This window comes from Toxotes jaculatrix, chromosome 9, assembly GCF_017976425.1.
Source record: "Toxotes jaculatrix isolate fToxJac2 chromosome 9, fToxJac2.pri, whole genome shotgun sequence".
NCBI lineage: Eukaryota > Metazoa > Chordata > Actinopteri > Toxotidae > Toxotes > Toxotes jaculatrix.
The window spans coordinates 14,655,082-14,675,575 of NC_054402.1; the positions used below are offsets into that span (position 1 = coordinate 14,655,082).

A 20,494-nucleotide genomic window follows, 5' to 3' on the forward strand; every position below is an offset into this window, starting at 1 on the left:
TTCCAAAGATGGGGTTGTTCCTAATACTCGATCCGTAGAGGGATACAAGTATGCTTCTTTTTTTTTTTTTTGGAAGACAAGGAATTTCCACTTTTTGCATCACATTTAGTGTCAAATTAAACTAAGAGATATCTCTGACAAACTGAAATTAAAAAGCTGCAGCAGAACATCAAAGACATTTAAGAGCCTACTATTCACTGTGATAGTAGTGTTTTAATTTATACTCGTGAAAAAAAAAAAAAAAAAACTAAGACTTAGCAACTGCAAGGCAAAAAGGAAGAGACAGGGGAGAGGGAAGATGGAAGGAGAGTAGAGGTGTTACGAATGATTCCGGACGCATTTTCACTGTTAAGGTGAAGAGGCGCAAGATTAAAATACAATGGAAAAACAAACAAACAAACAAACAAACAAAAAAAAAGAACTGACTAATCCTCATTAAAGTTACCACCTTTCAATGTTTGGAAATGTCATAGAGGACAGAATGAAAAAGAAAAAGGTGATAGAAGACTCATGATTAAGACAACTTTGCACCCCCACCCCCGAAAAACACATCAAAGTGTTCAACTGATTTCACTTAAGTGCAAATTGAAATAAATGAGAGGCAAGGAATGGAGTGAAATAAGGAAGCAGTTTCACCACCCTGAAAAAAGTTTTTCATTCAGCTAACCCAAATGCTCTACTGAGCCGCCACATTAAAAACAGCACTACAGTTTTTAAAGAGCATTGGTCCACAGCCCATTAAAGAGAAACTAAAATAATCATCAGCTCTTATAACAGCAAATAAAACCTTATTTAGCATCTTGTTTTTGTCATCTAATATGGCATCTGAAAATGTCCAAAAAAAAGAAAGAAAAAAAAAAAAAAAGACATTTAATCTGGGGAAAAAAACACCCTCCTCCCCAAAAATACCTCAATGTGACACCCAACTGTGAATCTAAAAGGTAAGTGACACTGATAAATGATTAATTTATCGTGCTGGCTCAAAGCCTCGAACCATGGTGATGCCACTTCTAGACTTTGTCACTAGCGACATCTAGTGTTTAAAAAGGCTCAGTGGAATCTCACACATGCCAAAATGTAAAGTAGATTATCACCATTAATAACACCAATTTAATGACCATCATATAATTCTGTATTACTGCTATTAAGACGGGGGTGTTGAGGGTTGCAAAGGCTGGACTGATATAAAAGGCCAGAAACATGAAGGTGTGAGAGCAGGGGGTTAAAGAAGAGGGTAAGAGCGAAGAAGGGAGGGAGCAGAACATATGATCCAACATCATTTCACATCTCTGAAAGCTTGAAGGGATGCAAAATGAAAGTTGTGGCACAAAGTGAAAACAGGATAAACAGAGGATTCAGTAAGAAAGATAAAAGTGAGACAGGCAATATGCATTAACAACAATGAGAGAAACAGGACAGCAATAGGAAAACACAGATTCACAGGAAGCTAGACATAACAAGGACTCAGAATTCACCAGTTACTTAGGAGAAGAAACTAATATTTACTGAACAACAGTTTGTGAAATATGGCACAGAGCAAAGGGCATGGAGGCAGAGGGTTTTCAAGACAAGATTCGGATAGATCTTTGCACCCACAGAAGAGAAACGGACAGAGATGATGGCTTCCCAAGGGCATCAGGGTAACCTTTTTCCCTCAGCCAAAATAATGCTATCCATTTCAGTTCTGTCATTCATCCTCTACTTTCTCAAGGTCTGTAAATTCAGGCAACAATCACAAAAATGTGGGAATTTGGTGACGAGAATTTCCAGAAGTCCTAACTTTATTTACAGACCTTGTGTTAACTCCTCCCCTCCCTCAGTGACAGATATGTAGAGGACAGAGATGCAGAAGAGGAGGTAAAAATAAAATATATTAAAAGCACAAACAGTAGCTGCCACACTGATGCAACCATGCGTAGCTAGAAATACATTACTGTACCACTTGCTGTATAAATATACTGCATTTTTTTTTAAACTCAGAGATCCAATGCTATAGTGAAATACACCTGAATATTATGCATACCCATTATGCTTAATTGATCAGAGGGAAAGAAGAAAGAAAAAACAAAAAACAAAATGCAAGATTTAATTGAGAAATACTGACAGAAGTAGTGGTTGGTTAAATAAATCCTAATAACGAGTAACATTACTGCTGTCGCAAGAAAATCCGGTTTCTGGATTTTTTTTTTTCAGATCCTTACATGGCGGGAACATTTTATGAGCCTCATGCCAATAACATCCACTTGATATCTTCTAAAATACAGGGGTCATTTAAAAAATAAGGCTCAAAGACATTTGAGCCTCAAAGACGGTTTTCATCCGACAGCGGCATTATGCAATATTTTCTTGAGAATTAACCTACTAGTGTACAAACACCTGGACTAAGAATACCTCAAACACTCGACCTTATTGTTTTATTTTTAATTACAATATAAATTGCTTCTTCATCCCTCTTGCACTACAAAGCCTAGGTACCTGTTACTTAGCATTAAATTGTAGTCATCAAGTTTTCTTATGTTGTGCAATATTTACCCACAAAGTTATTCAACACCCCAAATTTTCTGATATGTTCTACTCTTCTTAGCAGTAACTGTAATAATTATTGAATGGAGGCTGCATATAGAGCCTGTGATCCATATTTAGAGATTACAACAATAAGCATTTTTTCAAAATCAATTCAAAACGCTGATAAAATAATTATGGTATGTTAACAGTTGGAGGCTTTCCCTCGTTTTATTGCAATATCAAACCACTTCATCTACATACCTGCGTGGTAAATGCTTTTCGTTACACCAATCTGTACTCTACAGATCATGAAGCTGTGATTTGAGTCTTTTTCTTTTTTCTTCTCTCTCCTTTTTTTTTTTTTAGTAGATCCTGAAAAATGCCACAGGCCTCAACTAAATATTAAACCCCACCACCACCACCACCACCCTACACCTCCATTTTCTCCAACCAAGGACTAATAAACAAAGACTTTGTGATTAAGATGATCGTCATACTGTGGATGTAAATACCTCTGCATGTAGAAGCACAGTGCAAAGAAGCAACAGTATACAGATGCATATGGTCCATGTCTTACTGGCTGAAATATTATCCCCATCTAATAAGTGTTTTATTAAAACAAAGGTTTAGGCTGGAAATGGAGAACAATGTTGAAATGCAGTCAGTAAAAGCAGATATGTGTAAATCTCTGACTCTTGCAGGAATAAGCACAGTAAACGAAATTTTTTTTTTCATAATACTGCTAAATGTCTAAAAGCCTCTTACTGTCCCTTGAAGGTCGTGCTGCTTTTTTTCCCCTCTCTCCCGAAAGAACTGAACTGGTTTAAATCCAAGCAACATCATGGCTGTGCACTCCTGCCATGGACACAAAAAAACGCCACTTTTCTGATTACAGTCTGGTTTTGCTCTTTCAATCTCACACATCTCAATTCTGAGAATTACAAGCCATTGCTATGACATGGACCAGGTGTATACACATTGCAGCCTTCTGACTGGACACAATTTCAGCTTAAATGTTTTGAACAACCATCCACGTCATTGGTTTGCTCTTTTCAGAACTCACAGCACTGAGAAATTGAGGAGTCGATTTAACCTATCCATCAGCACATCTATTTGACTGGTCCATTATTAACTGTACACTCAAGAGTATGGGTTTCTATTTGTAGAGTGTTTGGTTATTAGTCCTGGCCGGGAAGAAGGAAGGAGGAGGAGATGATATAATCACAGTGAGAGATCAATGTACAATCCATATAGTGCAAAAATAGCAGAGTGTGAGTGCAGTTTCTTGCAGGTAAGATGTCACAAACTCAAATGCCTTGTACCTTGAAATGAAATGACCAACTGTGAATATGTCATCTCCTCCTCCTCCCTTGTTTGCTCTCCCCGTCTCGTCCTACTCTCCTCGCTTAGTGCCAACACGATCCCTTTAAACTCCTTCTCTGCTGGCTGTGTCTGCCATGCACACCCCTAGAAATCCATGTGTGTGTTTGCTTTTGTGTGTATGTGTTGATCAGTTAACAACAGAACTGGATGTACTGTACAGTAAGTGCCAATATTATGTGTATATCATGTATTTTCCAACATACCACAGGAGCCCCTGTGTGTGTATGTGTGTTTGTGTACGTGTGAGAAAGTGTGCACGACCACCCATGCTGTTGACACAGTTAGTATAAATAGTTTTTACATTTTCTTAATGTATTGACCTACGCTAACCACGTAAAAAAGCTGACAGGACCCGAACGACCCCAGAATATTCTGTAGCTAGGTTAAGATTTCGATAGTGTCACAACATACTAGCCTGCATAGTATGTAGCATGAAGTAGGTGATGTTTTCTCAAGTGTGTGCTAGGTGCTATGCTTATGTGGACACGGTGGGACACACAGCCGGATGGGTGATGATCGGTAAGTGCTCTGCTCATTGTGACACAGCAACTTACATGGGGACAAAATGACAGGGATGACTAACAGACTACTGCCGGACAGACAGCTATGTGCTGGAAGACGACTGAGATTACACTGAAAATGAAACGAAGCAGATAAAAAGGGATGAAGAGGAAGGAAGAACAAAGGTTGGGGGGGGAAAAAAGTCTACAGGAAAAAGTTAAGTAATTCAGTTGAGTGTGGTAAAAAGAAAGAATATCAAAAAATTAAATAATCCAAAAAACAAAAATCCTAATTATGTTAAAACCCTGTGCTGATATCTAGTCGTTAGAAAATTTGGCAGCATAAGTCAGTAAATCTTTGTAGGGAATGATGGAGATGATAATGGAGAATAAGTGCCCAATATTTTCCAGCCAACTGAGCAGCAGCAGGCAGGACCACACACACCAGCACAACACAGAAACAGGAGTGACCGACACCCGTGATTGGTCAAGAGTCCTTCTGGAGTTCCAATGACAGACACAGCAAAAGAAAATGAGAAAATAAAATAAAATAACCATACAAAATAAAGTAATGACTGGTTGGCAAATGAACAGAGAAAAAAAAATAAAAAATAAAAGCAGCTTTTGTAAAAACGTTAGAGAATGTCGCATAATAACAATAACAATAATAGTAAAGTGGCTGTTGCACTTTAGTTTTGTTCTTGCAGACAGGTGCCGAGTTCCCATGGTTACCAGTGGGAGCCCGTGTAAGATTTGAGCAGTTGCATACGATGGTGGACTCCAGATCTGGTGGGAAAAGAAGAGCAGACGCACACATTGGCGATTGATTTAGAGACTGCCTCAGATCTCTGAGGAAAAGAGGGGGAAGAAATGTGAGGCAGCACAGTTTGTTCAAGTCAGAGACAGACAACAGAGGAACAAAAGGAGGAATGAAAAGCAAGAGAGGAGGAGGGGGAAGGAGGAGGAAACAGATGGAGGAGAGAAAATTGCGGTAGCGAGGAACATCTCAAAGAGGGGGGAAAAAAATCAAACACAGCAGGAGGCCAGACACTCACATGATGGGTGGGCTCTACCAGTGAGGTGGTACGTAGCTGTACCCAGGTGTCCCTTGGGGCCTGTAGGTTGGCACAGTAACTGGGTGTGCTCCAATCGGGGGGTGCTGGGGCGTTGTCAGCAGGGTCCCTACAGGAAGTTAAAAAAACTGTTAATGAGTTTTAGCCATTTAAGAATCCATCTGTTAAACAGCTATGTTAAGTCTCTACTGTCTATACTGATGTCTACATTGTTTTTTTTTTTGTTTCTGGATTTGAGGGACGCTGAGTAAATGTAAGAAATCCATTTCTACTAGGGTTGCAGCTAATGACTGTTTTTAGTTTTTGCCGATTTTTCCTTTAAAAGACAGACAGTCAACTTATCAACTGATTTTAAAATTTGTTTTCATTCTTAACTTAAATTCCAGTTAGCTAAACTTAGCTTAGCTTAACTGAATTAGTTTTATGATATTCTGACCAGATCTGAAGCATGAATAAAAAACGTAAAATTTCTTAGCAGTCAGGAAGCCGGTACCTTAATCTGACATGTCATGTCTTAAAACTGAAATAAACAAATAATCGGAGTCCTTGGTTTTACCTGCGCTCATAGCCATGGTTGTCCCAGCTACCATCCCCATGGCAGCCATGCCGTTGTTGCGAGGAGCAGGTACAGGGACGGGGGCAGGGTAGAGGGCTGTGGAGGGGATACTATTGGGCTGCACCACGGTGGTGTGATGGATCACATGCGGCTGAGCCGCATACACTGGCTGGGTATAGTAAGCTCCCTGTCAGGATGAACACAGGATAGGGTTGGTGACTTTCCCGCATTTTCAACCCCTCTCACATTTCCACTCTTCAAATTGAACTATTACAAAGTAGTACAGCACCAAATTACAAAAGAGCAGAATGATGGCTATGTTGTTGTCTGGGTGTGTGTAACTGCATCTCAAGCAAAGCTACATCTTTTTAATCTGTTTTCAGTCTAATTTGCCCAGTCCTCAGGGTTTTTCTGGGTGAAATGTAAACAAGATATGTCGAAATTCATTTTCATCTACTAATATAGCTTGGGAGTTTAATTTCTGGAGTTTATGTAGACTGTTAACCAAACTGATTCTTTGGTTAAAAAAAAAAATCCTATTAACACTGCAACAAAAACATAAAACCCATCACTTACATTCAAAGAACTGATTAAGCTACACTTTTAACAGTATCTGAACATAACAGAACAATGACTGTGCCTTGTTTTTTAATCCAACTGATTTTTCAAGAGGAAATTCTCTCTTTAGTCAGTCTCTCATACTGTGCTAGGTCTGAATCAAAGCTGTGTCCCTGCAGCCAGCAGAAATTAAATGCCATTTAAAAGACACATTCTGCAGAATGTGACACAAAGAAAAAAAAAAAGATGTTCAACCTTCCCCAGCTCATTAAAAAATGTTTTAAAGCTGAAAGAAAACGCTTCTCGTGTTGGAACTATTGAAAAGACGACAAGCCATTTGGTGTCACACTGCCTCACCTGACTGTATGTAACATGCAGTAAAATGACATCGATCGACCAGGCAGCACAAACGTGTTTACCAAAGTGATTAAGTTGAGTGGTGCTGGCAACAGAACAGGTGCAACATGATAAACCTGATCAACTTTTTTTTCATTAGCAGAGTAACAAGAGTTTCTGCAAGGTAATGTCAGCTCTAATTCAATATCCTTACCTGTGCGTATATGTTCTGCTGAGGGTAGGCACTGCGGATGGGGTACATAGCTGTGGGGTATGGGGTCGGGGTCGGGGTGTAGGGAGGGGGTGCTCCATTTGACTGAGTGGGTGGCACTTTGTATGGGGTGCCTGCTGTGGTATATCCTACACAGAATCAAGCAAAAGTAAAAGGGGAGAAAGAAAAAGAGGAATGACAAGTGAATTAAGTTAAGTAATTGAAAAGATTTTGTTTTCTCCTATCCAGCAATTGCTGTTTTTTGGTTACTGCAACAAGCTGTAAACACAACACTGACATAATGTTACCTTACAAATTTATATGGTAAACTTTCTTAATATACTGACTTTGTTTATGATTTGGTTCTGGGCAGGTAGTGCTGTAGTGCACAAGGTTTGCTGAGCTTATTTCACTGAACACCTAACACTACATAATAGTGGTTAGAGTAAAACATTTAAGTTGCAGGCTGCAAAACCAAAATAAAGAGATTTAAGATGCGGAAACTCTATCGTCTGTTGATACAGCATGTGAAGGGAGGATGTGAGCCAGAATGAACCGTAAGCATCAAAAACAGTTGGCTGCTCAACAAAATTATTAAAATACACAGTCACAGCAATTTAGCTCTAATATGTGAAAATACACACATTTTAACACATTATTTCAGCTTTTACCCACATATATTATTGTTTGCATTTCCAACAAAATCCACCAGATGGGGGACTGGTGTAGCTTTTTGATGGAAGTCTCAAAACAATACAGCTAGGGGACTGAGAGTCTTAAAATGCCTCATTTAGCCAGTCTAAAGAAGAAGATCTGTAAACAGCATCTTTGCCTTGCGTAGGTAGTGAGAGTACATGGAGTACATTTGTTTTCAAGGACTGTATTCGGTAAAGAAGCCTGCCAGCCTCAATGGCACAAAGACTCCACATGATTTAAGTGTAGCCACCATTTAACTCACACTGCATCAAAAGACTGAAAAGCATGAGGTCTACTGTAGTAGAGTGAAGGGATTTAATTCGGACTCATTGCGTTCATGTCTGCTGTTTACTGGGCTCTGCTTTCTGGAGTGCAGTACCTCTGAACGGCCACTCGGAGGAGCCTGAAGGTCAAACATGCTACTAGCTAGCTGCTGCAGCAGAGCTTATGAAAGTGCTTCTCTCACACAAGGACAAGGGAACAAAGAGATGCTGGAGCTGCTCTGTGTGTGTCTAAAAGTGCGTGTGTGTGTGCATACTGTCACACACATTCTTTGCTCTAACATGCATGCAGGGCATTAGAGGACAATGGTGTGTGACAATTACACAAAAGCCCTGCTGATAGAAAACATTTTGACTATTCAATGGTCTTGAGAAATAATGACATTGACCAAGACACGTTTCTAATCAGACCATAGCCGGCTTGTCTGAAAAATTTAAACATTTTAATTTCACCATACATTGAGCACTGCAGAATGCAAAGAAAAGAAAATGTGCAGTCACACAACAACAGCCTCAATAATGTGGTTCGGGTCTTCTGCTGGAACAAAGCTGTGTGAGCTTTGCCAGAGCATACCTGATATTTTTGTTAGACTTCCAAAAGATAAAACCAAACTGGGGGAGGGGATGAGAGGAGAGGGGCTTCAAAAGCAGCACAGATGAAATCTACAAACCCATCCTGCATTGGTAACATATTTAAAATTCAGGAGCATAGGGTACAATGCAAGTAGGTGTCTATTCACGGTAACTGATACTTTCCAAGCATGCTGTTGTTGAGGTGATAATCTTCTTAATGTTTCCCAAGACAAACGTTTTTAATACATTTTAAGACATCCACTCATATTCTACCAGGTCTTCAAAAGGACTGAGTTTTCTTTCTCCACTTCTCGTTGCTGATACACAGAACCCCCATGCTCTAACTCTCATTAGTCATGAATTTCAATGAATGTTTTCAAAGACCTAATTGAAAAAAAAAAAGCATCTTATTAACAGTACAATATTACAACTTTAATAATAATAATTTAGTTACTATCCCCCTTTCTCCTGCGAGTTCCTCAAATCAGCTTATTCTTTACTGTTTGTTTTGTCTTGTGTGTAGCCTCCTTCCTCCCTCACACACACATTTCCATTAGATTTTTATTGTACCACAAATAATTACCCCATTCTCCGTTTAATATTCAAAATGTGCTTGAAAATAATTAAACAATTTTTTTTGTTTTCCAAGCTTACATTCAGGTACCCGTCTCAGGCATATTAACAGAGAAAAAATTATATCAAATAATTGTTGTTAGAGATCAGTTGAAGGGCAGCAGCGCATGAATAAGGTGTGAAACCAAAGTGTCATGTTCTCATGTTTCTGAATATCCCCAAATAACAGCATTCATGTCACAAGACAATGAGCCCAACTGAGATCACACTGGACTCCATCTGGGTTTCTAGGCTGAAAAGTTTTAAGATCCTATCACACTAAACTATCTATATCTATACAGAAGCACCGTATCTGGAAAACACTGACATAACAACTGTGATTCCCATCTGCTGTGAGGGCCAGGAACTGATCCCCAGCAGAGTATGTATCTGCTGCTATACGGCTGCTGGCAGCTGTTACTGGCTAGCTTCCCGTTCCTCCACCATCAGTGCCCTTTAGGCTGAGATCACCACCTAATCCATACTGCCTTCCCCTTACTGCGACCTGTGCAGAGCTCTACACAGCAGTCTGACTGCATGAGGGATCGTTATATTACTTCAATTTAACCAGCAACATTTGATCTATAACAAAGTGCTAACCACACATGATTCAAAAAAAGATTAAATATGTAGGAGAACAATATTTGCTCTAGGTTAAGTACGCATAATAAACACATAAATTCAGTGCATTACTATGCAGCAATATAAAGCAGCAGCAGTAATGGATCCTCTGACTTGAAATTAAAATTCCATCAGTGTGTAATTTATTCATCACATCAAGTGTTATCTCAACCTTAACCTAAACACTGACTAACTTTCATTTCACACCAACACATTACTCGACTGCTTGTCAGGGTGTGAACTGGTATTCACTGGTTACTAATCAGCGGGATTAAAATATTTCTGAAAATGATTCAAGAGGAAGTGGTGGAACAGTTATAGTGTTTGCTCAGTTTATAGATGGTTATTACAAAAACCCTCTGCCTACTGTTTTTAAATATTCTTTCAGCAGAATTAACATTCAAAATTACCAAACTAGGAACAGTTACCACTTTCCAGAACTTCAAATGCCATACTTAAAATTTCTTATTGAGGTCCTTGAAACGGAATTAGAAAGTTTATAAAAAAAAAAAAGAAACTGTTCAGTTGCTCAGTGCAAATACCTGGCCAGTTTTTATTCTGAATTTAAATCTGTAACAGTACTGTAGCGTCAAGTTTGCACAGATGATGGCTGCATTATTTGTTGTCAATAGTTATATTTCGCCTCTGAAATTTGATCTTTGCTTCTCTTTAGGAGCCACACAATAAAGCACTTGGCTTTTTGGCTCTGCCTGCACATTTATTTTTACTCTGTGGCTCTTCCCTTCTGTTTTACCCTATAATAATCAAGCACCGTATTGTTACATTTTTCCATTTTGTGCTCTGCAAATAAACACACAAACAGTGGGCAACTGTGTCATGTCTGCTCAACAAAAAGCAGGCAGAATAAAACACATGTCCTTGTTTAATAGTTAAAAACATAATAATGATTAAACTGTAAAATCATCTGCATATACACGTGTGTCTGTGTGGCATCTTTTACATCAAACTTCAATGTCGTCTTTGTGGTTTGTTTATCTCTGATTTTCGTTCCTTGAAAAGAAAAAACTAAAATCCCACTAATTAATTCCAACTAAATTGGGCTGAAATGACAGCTTGTCTCCCTAGATACTACCTTTTAAAATATAAACTAAGTCATCAAATTGTCTGTGTGTGTTTTCGTGTTCCAGCTCACCTGGTGGATACCCAGGACTGCCTGTTTGATAGAGGTTGGGCGTATAGGTGGGAGCCGTGGCAGGATACCCCCCTGGATAGCCTGCAGGAGGGGAGAGAGAAGAGAGAGGAAAGATTAGAAACCATAGCTTAACAAACAGAGGGCCACATAAACACACACAAAATATACCCCCCACATACACTTGCAGGTAGGACAGTATTTGGTTCAGTGCATGATGTGCACAGATGGCACTCATTAAAAAACGTGTCTGCACCAATAACATAGTCGGCTGAATGCGTCTTACATACACCAATCTGGCAGACGGGACACACCTGCCAATATGGTGTGGGTGGAGATAAATTCAGAAACATTAGTAATGCACACAGACACGTGCAAGGGGGCTGCACGCACACACCACACATCATGTTGTGCGTCATCAATTATATGTCAAGCAAACAAAGTAGATTTTGACCTGAGAATAAGCTGGTTTCACTGAAAAAAAAAAAGGTGTGAGTTCGACGGAGCGAGATAAAGAGGGAGGACGGGAGGAGAAAAGCAGGAGTGTTAAGAGAAAGAATGTACATGAGCAAAGTGCTGCTCACTGCTCGCTATTACTGGCAGTCTGTCTCTCAGACTATCTGTTCTCTTGCCTTCAGCCTTTTCTATATCTAGCTTTAGCTACTGACTGCTGCTTTACAGTCAGATGTAACAGGTCTAATAAGTATCTGCATCAATCTATGCTGCAGCAGAGCTAAGGTTGCGAAGGACCCTTGAGGTGTTTTAGTACATAGTTCACATTTAATTTCAAAAACCTAATGAGGGTATTTTCAATGCAGCAAAACTTAATTAAAGAAATTTACATTTGCAATTTATTACTGCATTTGATTATATTGTAATTAGAATTTAAACTATTTCTAGATTTATCACTTAAGTAGATAGTCAAACAGTGGAGCCTTTAACATGGAGACTGCTTCATTTACAGTGGTTTTTCATTTAGAAAAATAACACAAAATTGATAGTATGCAACAACCATTGTGATACTGCATGGTTCAAATGTCTGGTTACTCATTTAATTCATCGTGTAATAAATGGAATCATAATGAACAAATGCTCCTTCTTTAGTTGTCACTGTAAGCCCATTTACCTATTTTAGACAAGGCTGAGATGTGTCCGTTTTAAATATATATTAACAGTAAAGCATGAACTTGAGTCGACAGTTCTGTGTAAATGTTGCCTGGCAACTCAAGGGTATGGAAATAATCTTCTGGAAAACAGTGCGTTATTTTATATAGCTCTATTGTATTCACTTTTCTGGACTCCAGAGCTATGAAAGGGTACATGAAAAAAAATCTGCATCTGAGAGTATTACTGCAAAGAAAACTGAAATACATGAACAATCCAGCTTTTGACAGCCTTTCACTGATGGTGATATTGTAAATTAAACCATGCTTGAATATGTTCAAATCCATATTAAGATTACAACCAATTATATTTCGTTATTGCTCCTGTCTGTTACGTTATTCCTGGTGATGTCTGTAGATAAGAGATACGGGACTCATTTTCCTTTATTCAAACAATCTTGGTTTGCATAGATGGAAATCAACATTTATGAAGCATTTTATTGTTTTAATGTGTCTGTGCTAAGTGCTTTCACATCAGTGAACACATATGAGATGTAGTGTTTACTGACATTCATCACTCAACATCTGCTGCCCCTCATACTTTGTCACGTCTGTCTTCTGGTTAACATGCAAACGTAAGCTAAACAGGTGTGAAAGCACATAACTTTAAGTGACAACAGGACTTTTATTTTACTGCATCATCTCCTTTTCTAAATTCATGTACAAACTTTCTAATCTAAATATTCATCAATCCTGAAATCACCTTTGACTTGCAGTTTAAACTGCACTATCAAAAAAAAAACCAAAAAAACAAAACAAAACAAAACAATACAAAACAAAAAACAGCATATTCAAAGAGATAAAGAGAGGAGGACTCAGTCTGAAGAGAACATTCATAAAGACACATAGTTGCTAGTAAAATTATATCATGGAGCATTCCAATTATCCAAGCTTCATGCGTCTGCATCTGGTTAGAGTTATGCCACAAGAGACAAAAGAAACAGTCTTTTGTGGCATATTATGGTACAGCGTAACAAATCTAACCAGCTTACTTGGATGTCAAAGTTTGGAGCAGCTGCACAAAACGCACACAAGCAAGAGGGCCTGTTTCTCTGCCTTTGTAGATTACTCCTTTACTCAGATGTCTGCACACCACCATGAACATAATCTTAATAACCAAGCTGTTCTTCTTCCTTGTTGAATCTTGCCTTGTTGCACAGACTGCTGATGTTCAAGGCCTACAAAGATTCCACAGACTCCAGAACTTATAGATATGGACTCTGCAATCTGCCATGTGAAACCTTTCCTCAATAGAGACTGACCAGTTCTTTGAACAAGGCTCTGTGTTCTCCCAGCCTGTTGGTGTAATCTCATCAGCTTGTAATCTCAGTCAACACCAGAAAGAGTAATGTTTACTTCAAAACCTTTTTTTTTACTGGTTTCTATTGTATCACTTTTCTATCATACATGATGGTTCTGGATGCTACATTTTTGGGTATAGAGCCACACATCTAAGGTATAAAGCTTTATATTGAACAATTCCAATTTTTGTGAACTATTTAAATTACTATGTAAATTGTCTTCTCTATTGCAGAAAGAACATTATTAAAATGTTTTAAATGAAAATGATTTTTGAAATACTCTCGAATGAAACTTCTTCTCTGAAACACACTGTTGAAATCATGGGTGTGGTCTGGGTTCTCCCCATAATTCTGGGTAGGACGGTGCCATTACTTTGAAGGCTTATGACTGTTTAGCATCTTTTTTGCCAAAACTAGATAAGAATAATATGTATTAAACACCTATTTTTCAAGAAGAGTGATGGTGAGTATGTTGGTGCAATACAATGACAGGGGTTCCTTAACAATTGTCATTCTAATAAAATATCTAAGAGCATCGAGAGGCCATCAGCAGAACCGTCTTTTAGGCATTTTCTTCACTGGTTTATAACTCAGTGACATTTGCCAACAGCAGCCATCATTAAAGACACTTTAACAGTGGTATAGAGGATGATAAATCCGTATCTGCCTATTAGCTTTACCTGTAAAGGCCATGTTCTTGGGGTTTCCATATGGGGTGCCAGGCTGAACAGGGCTGTAGACTGGATTCATTGCTGAAGATAACCTGTTCTTACTGAGAGAGAAAAAGAAAGGGTGGCAAAGATGGGGAGGGGTGTAAGAGGCGAAAGAAGAAAAATGGAGGGGAGAGAGACGTAAGCCATGTAAATTGGAAAGAAAATTGTTACGATTATCAAGCATACGCACACACTCATCACACACATTAATCCCAAACTCAGATTCTTAAGGCGACATCCAGCTGAAGGATTTTGCCAGCATGCAACAAAAATCAAGCTCCGTGAATCCTCACCCTCAAGTAGGCTCAACATAAGCATGTATTTAAAAACACAGACTATTGGAACAAAACAGGTACTGACAGAAAAGCACAAGAACGCATGGATCCACTGAAAATAATGCTTTGGTTTCCTGTGTGGCATTAAATACAGCTGGCCAAATGTTGCACATCTGCCTTATTTTCACTACTGCACCAAAAAAAAAAAAAAAAAGGCAAGGCGAGCTCTACCAGCCTGGCCTCTACTACAGGACTGAACGGAGGAGTGGCCACTAAAAATTTAAGGTGCTGGAAATGGTTGGGGTGAAGATGCCTAATAACAAGAGCTATTTATACTACATCCTGTCAATAAGGCATCTTTCATCACCAGTCTCACAATGCAGATGAAAGGACCTCAAGTGCTCCTCTATTATTTCAACTTACCTGATCATTGAGAATATGGGCATGGGAAATTCTGTGTTTGCGTATGTGTGTGAGTGTGTGTGCATGCGTGCCCCGTACCTCTTGTGCGTGTCTGGTTGATACATGAAACTGAATTTGTCTGTGGGATGCCCGCTCGCCATTCTTGCTGTATGCAAATGAGGAAGGAGTGGAAGTGGATATGCAAATCTGAAATTAAAACAGCGAGAGGTCATGATTACAACGAACACAGGAAAAGGGAAAAGAAAAATAAATAAATGAAAAAAAAAAAACCAGCAAAAAAGCAAGCACCAGTGCAACAGCAAATGGTTAGTGATAGCAGCAGGGGAGACAGTGATTAGGACAGCATGTCTGAGTGAGTGGTTGTGGTAACTGCTGTGTCTTTAGCCGCCAATAAATGCATTTAATAACTGTGCTAAATACAAAACAGTGCATGATAATGCAATTTCTATACATCTTATGAGAAATGGGAATGGTGTTTACTGCTATAATGTGCAAAAAAATCTACAGTGTATGTGACACTGTATTGTAGCAATACTTCCTGTTACAACAGACTTGAGGTAGTATTTTATTCATGTGTAAATAGTCTATATCTATATCTATATATATATTTGTGTATGTCCAAGCGAGAGTGAAGCATGAGTGTGTGTGTGTATATATATATATGTAATGTGCTGTACAAAACATTGAATACAAGCAGCAAAGCAAACATCAAGACAGCCAATGAAAAAGCACAACACATCCAGTGAGCGAGCAAGTGACAGAGAGCAAAACAACAGGACAGAGAACAAAATATAGTACGAATAGGCCGAGTCTTGCACCGAGCCATGAGTAAGCATGATCCAGTACACACATGAGCCAGAACCACAAGAGCATTGCACAAACACAGAGCGGAACGGCTGAGGAATAAATAAAGAGGAAGGGTGTGTGTGTGTATGTATGTGTGTGAGCTGTGCGTTATTTGAGTTCATGTGTATCGTGTGTTTTTACTTCAGTTTTTAAAAGAGATGGGACTTGGTATGTGACGGCAGTGATCAGGCCAGCTCTGTCTGGTTTGAAGTGGAGCTCTGTTGTGTGTTAATCTATAAGACTGTGTGAAATATGTTGTGGCAAGCTCTCTGTACACGGCACATCACCCAGCCATTCACCATGTACACACTATCCAAGCTCATTTGTCCAATTCTGCTTACTACACAAATATACATTTGTGAACTGGATTGTGCCAAATAATGCACTCCCAGCTTAAATCTGAACTGATCCATCCCGGGCTTGTGCTTCAGAGCCAGTTCAATTCTTTACATGATTACAGCCTTACTTGTCATACAGCCTGGGCATACACTGTACCATGGTGATGCCAAACGGCACCAAGTGACACTTCAAATTAGGCAAGGAAGCATTTCAATGCTCCATCCAGGAACACCAACGTCAAAACGCCCTAAGACACTTGACAACTGAATGCGAGTATGAACACGTGGGTGCAGTTGCTTTTGCTTTTGTTATGTCCTTAAAACACACACATGCATGGGCTAAAACATGAATAAAAACATGAACCTGTGTGTGTTTGTGGGTGTGTAGCAAAACAAGAGTGGTGATATGTCAGCTCTGGTTCATTACTCAAATTCATATCTCATAACAAAAGAATGTCCCAGGGGAATTGATTAACCTATTGCTGAACACACCTCACAGTACATTCCTCATTAATCTATCTCCTCTGCTTTAATTCCCTCCTCTGGCTTCTCTGCCTCCCACCTTCCAGTCCTCTCTGCTGTTCTTCTTCAATTAATTTATCATTAGCTTTCTCCACCTCAGTTAATCAGTGTCTCTACATGCAAACTAACAGTTTGATTATAACAAGATTAAAGCAAAACCCTAAGATTACTGCAAATGCCACATAAAAGACCAGCTTAAAAATACAATCCCTGATTTCCCCAAAATGTCTTCCAAGCTCGCAGTTCAAGTCTTAAAGTTCAACACAGCTGATTTGCAAGGCTCATAAGACTGTAACTGGTATTAACATGTGATCTGTATCTGGTTACATTATCAGGAGAATGACATCCGATCCATGGGCCTTTGCAGTTATACCAGGTATTAAAATGTGTCCTTGTTATCCCCATTCTGCCAGCACTGTGATTGGATTTCAATATGCAAATTAGTTAGGCAGGCCTGGAGGACAGGTCAACAAACACGAACTCTGTGTAGCATAAAGACTAACCTTAGCATGCTCACAATGACAACGCCAACATGATGGTTATCACCATCTTTGTTATGTGTGCAAATTAGCAAATCAGCATTTTTATTATAAGTTACTATAATTCATCCTGAGGGGAACATGAATGTCTGTAAAAAAAAAAAAAAAAAAAAAAAAAAGTCATACATCCCCTTGTCTGTATAAAACTTTCATGGCAATTCAAACAATATATAGTTAGATATTTAAGTCTGGACCACAGTGGTGGTTAAACAGATCAACCAACATTATTCCTAAAGCAGATGCCATGAGCACTGCTATAGGCTGCTTTTTGATAAATTAAAAAGAGTTAAAATCACTATTGTTAATAGTCAGTTGAAGAAACCCTATGACTATTAACTGACTTGAGTTTTAATACTGTATGTTCTATTATATTGAGGCACTTTTTAAATTTTCTCCCAAGCATTGCATACGTTGATTATCTTACCAAACCATCCAACCAAAGTTACAACGAGCCATGTGAGAGCTTAAATCAAGTTATTATCTTCATCTGGTGATTTTTCACATGAATTTAGTTGTAATGTGCATGTAAATGTGTAGAGTGAGGGAACAATGCCCATTAACACACAGACAGGTGGCTAAGCTAACCCTGGGGTCTTATGCTGCAAACAGACACATACCCAATTACAGCTGTGAATGGAGTAGAGAGGGAGAGAGACATGTGTTCATCTGTTCCAGCCTGAGCAACAGAAAGTGTGTGTGTTTGTGTGTGTGTGTGTGCAGGAAAAGGTGATGAAAAGTGAATGGGTGAGAACAAGAGGGGCACCACAATGTGCCTAATGAAGGTGTGTGTGTGTGTGTGACAGGATGGATGGCAGAAATGCATGTGATAAGTAGGAGTGTCTAACCACAACTCCCTTTGTTTTCAGGGGGAGGTGGCGATGAGGTGCTTCGGGCTCTCTATTGCTGAAAAAATAAAAAATAAAAAAAATTCTAACCAGAGGTCCTTCTGTTCGACAGGCCACTATCCATGATTGTAAAAGACCCTTCTCCACATTCACCATACAGAGACAAAGACACTGTATATTTATTTGTATGACAGAGAGCAAAAGAGGAGAGCAGAGTCCACAAATCTCCTCCATGGTTTGAAAGCAGTTATGGCACTTGAACTGTTGTTTCTAATTAATCTATTGTTTTACTGATTCACGCATGATTATTTTCATAATTTGAGGATTATTTTCCTCAAAGAATCAATTTGTCATAAAATCCAAGAACCCTGAAATGTTCTTTCAACTTAGCAACACTCCAAAGCCCAAAGATTCTCCATTTAGTGTCACACAGTGAAGAAAGGGAGAAAAATCTCAAGTGAGAAGGTGAAACTAGGAACTAGGAACTGAAACTGGGAATGATTAACCCATTATCAAAATAGCCAGCCATTACCATTTCTATCCATCAACTAATAATAGCATTTTTTTTCATTTCATATATGACTAAAAATGACGAAACAATTATCAGAATAATTACTGGTTAACGACATGAGTCTTATGATTTTGTATTGTTCAAAAGCTGAGAAAATACATGTTTTGCTGGGATTTTTTTAAAACTACCATCAGGTGAAAAAAAGAGTTGAAACCATCACATATTCTATGTGCATTTAAAAAAAAAAAGCACTGAATTTTCGTTAACTTTTTTTTCCATTTTTACTGTGAATGAGATAAAAGGCTGAAAGTACATGATGCACTAAAGAGTTGTGTTCGCCAATAGCCACTGAGGGTTAACTGGTCACAAAAGGTTGGTATAAAACTAGAGTTGTATTGTTTTTGCTTTTTTTCTTTTTTTTTTTTTTAAGCCAGCGACATTACAGTCTATGCCTATACCGTGCATACACTTTATCACTGTCTCTTGGCCCCTTTTTGTAAAAACTGATTTATCTGTTTTTTCACCCTTCTCTCCTTGATACAAACACACCTGACTTCAAAGCCAGCAGGGGCTGGCTGCAGTGTAGCACCCCTTCATCAGTCAAAGGACAGCTGCTTACACAGACTCTGGCGCCGATGATAAAACTGCATGTGATGTGAAGCGTTTTCACTTATCTGCTGACAGCTATTACACCTCTCTGTAGGTTATGACAATCAAAGCAGTGACCATGTTACCGCATGTTTGGCTCTATAACAGCCTGCCATCCTCAACATGGAATTGGGTCTCACTTCATTTTTTTTCCCTGCTACCTTTCTGACACTGCGATGATGAAAAACATTTATCAGAAAATAGGATTTGCAGTGAAAAGTGACACTGCTTCACAACAACCAAAAGATGCTGTGCACTGTCTAGTGGATGATGTGTGCAATTCTGATTTGACTAGTGTAGTGCCGTCTGTACCTGTCTTATCACTAGACCACTGTTCAAATACTAAATTACAGTTTTCATTCACTCTTCACTTGGAAAAGATGTTTTTCCCCACACTCACTCAATAAAGATGAAAAATGTTTTTGTCTCAACTTGACCTGTAGTTCAAACAGACAGTAAAAAAATTGTACTGCCTGAAGATATTGTATGATGCTGTATGAAGAACCGAATACACACAACTAGGGCTGCGACTAACAATTATTTCCATTATGGATTAATATGTCAATTATTTCTTATTCTTGATCAATTTACTAAGGGTTTTGTCTGTAAAATGTTTTTTAAAAAGTAGACGCATTTTAAATTCCTTGTTTTAACAAATCCTCACTTTTCCGAAGGTGCGACCACAAAATGTGGCATTTTTGCTTGACAAATGTCTGAAATGATTAAATTATTAACGAAAAACAGTTCTTTATTTTTCTGGCAACTGACATTTCAGCTATTACTGCAAGTCCAAATACTTACGTGATTTTGTATTAGAAGCTCGCTCTCTGTCTCGCATGTGAACACACACAGAGCAGGGGACTCATTCAGCACTGACTGACATTATTATGGAGACCTTACTGCTCCCTGGCTTAACCTGAGTTATTTTTCAGGACTTTGTTAAGCTTAAACTCTATTAGTGGGATTTCATTTGGGCTGAACTCACACACTATAGCCTCAAGGCCACAGCACAAAAACGTAGCTCGCAACCCTGCATGCTAACAGAGCTGGGATATTTTGTGTGTGTATCTTTTAATGTTTTGTGTGAACGCATTGCTGTGACACTGTGTTGCTTTATTTCAGATTTTCAAAGTTCATGCCCACATATTTAATTTGAGCATGTTAATATATGTGCGCATTTCAAAACAATAATGTTGGTTCCACTCCATAAAGGGAGATTCCTGCAGCCTAGGGGGAGCAGAAGAGGTAATAATGCGGGAAGAGGAGGGAAGGATTGTGAAAGAATAAAAACCACACACACACACACACACACACA

The 20,494-nt window shown here is 38.8% G+C and overlaps 1 protein-coding gene across 2 annotated transcripts in view; it reads right to left on the reverse strand.

The window, feature by feature from the left end:
* Positions 1–20,494, reverse strand: part of fam168a (family with sequence similarity 168 member A) — a 29,234-nt gene continuing 8,740 nt past the window's right edge. The window contains exons 2-8 of one of the 2 annotated variants that reach the window (XM_041046834.1): positions 15,009–15,116; positions 14,200–14,291; positions 11,059–11,139; positions 7,126–7,271; positions 6,018–6,204; positions 5,444–5,570; positions 1–5,174 (exon numbers count right to left, since the gene is read on the reverse strand). In XM_041046834.1, the coding sequence (XP_040902768.1) occupies positions 5,458–5,570; positions 6,018–6,204; positions 7,126–7,271; positions 11,059–11,139; positions 14,200–14,291; positions 15,009–15,070 (681 nt within the window). In that variant the 5' untranslated portion in view covers positions 15,071–15,116 and the 3' untranslated portion in view covers positions 1–5,174; positions 5,444–5,457. The remainder of the gene's footprint in view (positions 5,175–5,443; positions 5,571–6,017; positions 6,205–7,125; positions 7,272–11,058; positions 11,140–14,199; positions 14,292–15,008; positions 15,117–20,494) is intronic. The other variant, XM_041046835.1, reaches the window with a different exon arrangement.